This window comes from Parasteatoda tepidariorum, chromosome 6, assembly GCF_982258835.1.
Source record: "Parasteatoda tepidariorum strain Cologne lab strain chromosome 6, Ptep-v5.0, whole genome shotgun sequence".
Lineage (NCBI taxonomy): Eukaryota > Metazoa > Arthropoda > Arachnida > Araneae > Theridiidae > Parasteatoda > Parasteatoda tepidariorum.
In genome coordinates this window covers 3,659,643-3,663,909 of record NC_141760.1, presented here as the reverse complement: position 1 = coordinate 3,663,909, position 4,267 = coordinate 3,659,643, and the positions used below count along the sequence as shown (strand labels likewise).

General features: G+C 36.0%; 1 protein-coding gene across 1 annotated transcript; it reads right to left on the bottom strand.

Annotated features, from left to right (window-relative positions):
- Nucleotides 1-491: 491 nt before the first annotated feature.
- Nucleotides 492-1,178, bottom strand: LOC147807456 (uncharacterized). Its single transcript, XM_087166554.1, has one exon. It carries the CDS (start codon nt 1,176-1,178, stop codon nt 492-494), a length of 687 nt encoding a protein of 228 aa, XP_087022680.1.
- Nucleotides 1,179-4,267: the final 3,089 nt, after the last annotated feature.

Here is a 4,267-nt window from a genome sequence, read left to right as displayed (position 1 = left end):
TACATCATTTGTTTTTGGTATCATTCCACAAATGGTTGGTTGGTCTAAGACTTGCATCTCGCAAATTTTGTTTGCATGCTGCTTACATTTAATTTATAGGCATTGTGTTTAGATCTTGTCATATAACCACCAAACACCACATGATTCGGAGTTTCAAACCCTACAGGTTTTAATTTCATTCGTTCAACTGTGGATTTTAATACATAAGAGCGTTGTGAGCCAGTATCGATTAAAGCTCTAACGATACTACGTTTTCCCCCCATGATTCATCACAACAAGTTAAGTCTGCGGCAAAACTTCTTTTGAAACATTGTGATTGGCTAAAGAAAGATTTTGCGGCACTTCTTGACTTTCTTGAATTGCCGCTTTCTGACTTGGCGATAAATTGGGACACATTAATACCCAGTGTCTCTTTCCGCAGACCATGCAACGTACAGTTAATCTGCAGTTTCTTGATAAATGCCCTGGTTTCAAACAAAAAAAAACTGCATTTATATTTTCTGACTGCTTCTCGCTTTTCTTCTAATGACAGTTTCTGTCCCTTTAAAACAGTCTTTACTTTCGTGTAATTTGTTACAGAATATACAGTTCACCTTTGCCTTTTCTTTAAACCCAGATATTAAATCATTGACTGTAGGTGGATAAAATTCTGTTTCTTTGTATTTTTGTCTCTTTTCAACTATTTCAGCTTTTTTAAAACCAGTTTTTGCTAGAGCAATCCGTTCTTCACCCTTTACTTCCGTTCTTAGAGATGTTAACAGTTGAGCCAATTTATCGCTGCAAGAATTCTCTTTTTTATTAATTGAAGGACTTCTAAGCCAAACTCGTAGATATTCTTCGGGGATGCATGACTCCACTAAAGGGAATAGCATAGCGGCATATTTGTCAGATTTTATGCCAATAGATTCCAACGATCGCAAATGGGATTCTAATTTGTCGTACAATTGTGTAATATCCATCTTATTTTTTAAATTAGTTGCATTTTTAACGACAAGAGCCAACAATTCCCGAACATAATACTCAATTAAAAGTTCCTCTCGGCCAAACCTTGATTTCAAACTCTCAATAACTTTGCAATAATTATCGGCAGTCGGCGGGTAACTATCCACTATTTCACGAGCTCTTCCTCCGACTGTCACGCATTGAATAAGATATTGAAATTTACCTTCATCGTCCATCGATTTATTTTCGTGTATTCTACTGAATTGGCTCCAAAAATGCAGCCAATCTTTTACCTCGCCACTGAAATGTACAAGTTCTATTTTCGGAAGCTTTAGTTTAGTTTTTTCATTTTTAACCGAATTATCTTTTTTATCTTTCAGTTCACAAGAATTAAGAATCCTTTTTACACGAACACGAACAGAATCTAACCTTTCTCTGTATTCTACAGTATTCTTTTTCAAAATCGTCTGCTTTGGCGACTTCTGTCAAAATGGCGTTACATATATCTTCATCTAATTTCGATAAATCAATAGAAATTCTTTCCAAAGATGATAATTTACTTTCTAAATCTTCAAAATTTAATTCAGTTTTATCGAGAGCCGCAATTAAAATATTATATAAACGAGTAAAAGAAGCTCTTACCGACTTTTTTTTCACTATGAACAGATCCATTTAGAATTCCTAACTTGAAAAATTTTCAAATAAGAGCATAAAAATATCTGACTTAAAGGTCGATCAAATGCAAACGATCACGTTCGGGTTTCACCACAATGTCAGTTGCATCGTAAAACTCTTACTAATTTTCTCTAAACCTTTATTACAATATTTACAAGTTATAAAATGATTCCCTTCTATTCTTAACATTCTCCATGAAACATAAACTCATAAACTGTTGCCAATCGAATTCATATAACTATCAAACTAATGAATAAAATCAGTGGCGTAGCTACCAAGGGGCTAGGCGGGGCAGTGCCCCGGGGCCCTCAAGCTCAGGGGGCCCTCGAATCCTCACCAGAAATCTCGATCGAACTGAACTTTTGGAAATTTCTCCCATTTTCAAAATAAATATGACGGGTTGCAACCCCACTTTAATCATGACAACTCAGTTGAGAGAAATTCAAAAGTTATGCCTAGGGAATTTCCCTAAATTCTTTCGGTAGGTTGGCAGTGTTGTCAATTTGGAGGATATGATGTGTGCGTTTTATTATTCATCGATGTGCGTTTTATTGTGAATTCGAGTTAAGATTTTTTTTTTCGAGAACGGTTAAAAAATTAATGCTGTATCTGGAGTAAGTAAGCTAATGTCAGTAAACTTTGTACTGTTCAATATAGTGGTTCAATTTTATTTGATTTTACCACACATCATGTCCGTTAAGTCAATAAATCGTATCAAATCTATAGATTTCAGCTACAGCTCATTGTATAACGCGAAATATCGTGAAAAAATGCAAGTCACCTGCAGTAGGTACATTAATTCAGGTCCGCGGGCAGGAGATCGTTCATGGTCTCTGTAATGCCTTTCCTTTCCAATAAATAAGCAGACCAGATTTTTAAAACAATAAAACTTAACTTTATTTAAAAACAAAAGAAATAGGCATTGTTTTCCAGTAAGAGCTTCCAGCTCTTAGAATACCAAGGGAGACCTTCTCCTGATTATATTAAACATACATCTACCTTTCTCTCTCTCGCATCTCTCCGACGGGATGACAAAATGTGCTAAGTGCGCCTTAAAAGGTCGCCAAACAGTTGCCAACCATTACAGTCTCCACCGTTAAATGTGGTAACACTAACGGTGATAATTTTTTCCGGGGATTCCCCATCGACACTTAATTGTAGCGCATCATTGTGTTTCTCTTTCCTTTTATTTTACTTTCAACGTCGTCAGTGAACAGTTACTACCTACCTACTCGAGCACAATCTAATATTGTATTGTTTAAATAAATTAGAAAACTAAAATTATGGATAAAAAGAAACCCAGTGGTGCATTTAAACGCAAACAACGCCAAGAAAGAGAAGATAGTAAACAAAAATTGCCCAAAATTGGCAAGTTTTTTAGTCAGCCTTCTGCAAGTACATCTGGCCAAAATATTTCTATTGATAGTGACTCAAATAACGTGGTAACTGCAGTGTTGGTTGAGAAGCCTACTGAAGAAGATTCGACAATTATTGCAGTTGGAGATACCTCCGCCGCCGATCATGTGAACGTGGATGATGTTTGCATGACACACATAAGAGCGGAGGGTTTGGAGGAACCACAGACCTCTACATTTTTCGAAAATGTGTACGACAAATCTTCTAGTGACTTGGGAAACTTCACAAACAAGATATTAAGTGATAACGAAAAACGTCAAATTCTTGATAGGAGACCTTTACAGCCTTCAGGACCTTTTCCAACAGACGTCAACCAGAACAATAGGTGTTTTTCAAAATCGTACTACGTTTCGTGTTCTAAATATGGGCCAGTTTATCGTTTTTGGTTGTGTTATTCCAAAATACCAGACGCTGCCTATTGTCAACCCTGCTGGTTATTTGCTTCACAAAGGAATAATATGTGGTGTACGGGAATTCGAGATTGGAAGCATTTATCAGAAAGAATTAAACAACACAGTTGTTCGAGTGGCCATTCGGAAGCATGTGCTGTGTATGAATTTTGAAGAAAAAAATGATACTAATACTATCGACAAGGAACTTGAAAATGAAATTCGCAACGAAGCATCATTTTGGAAAATGGTTCTTCAAAGGTTATTCGATATCATACTTACCCTAGCAAAGAGTTCTTTGGCTTTGAGAAGACATCAGGAAGACTTAAGTCAGAAATGATACCACGTAAATTTTCTGTCCTTTTTAGAGCTTGTCACCCGATATGATCACATTTTGCGGCAAGTTTTGGATATGCCCAAAGGTAATAATAATTATTTCTAAGTTTTTTTTATTGTTTTACTTTGTTTATAATTATTAACTGTTTAATATCAGGACTTTTTTGAAATTGTCCTTTTTTATGTTTTTAAGATCTACAAGATATCTGAGTGCAACAATTCAAAATGAAATGATTGAGAGCTTGGGGACCAAACTCGAAACCCATCTACTAGAACAAATTAGAGCGTCACCGTTTTTGCCATCATAATGGATACGACACAGGACATATCGAAGGTAGATCAGCTGAGCATTGTTGTGAGGTATGCAGTAATAACCAGATCGGAAAATGGAGTGTGATAAGTGGTGTGCATAATGGTGTACAAAAACATATTAAGGATATCCAGCCTAACGCAGAGTACGTACATTGTGCCACTCATAATTTAAATTTGGTGATAAATGATGCCGTTAG

Bases quoted from the DNA above. Each gene is read 5' to 3' on its own strand.
- LOC147807456 (XM_087166554.1), bottom strand. From the start codon at position 1,178: ATGGACGATGAAGGTAAATTTCAATATCTTATTCAATGCGTGACAGTC.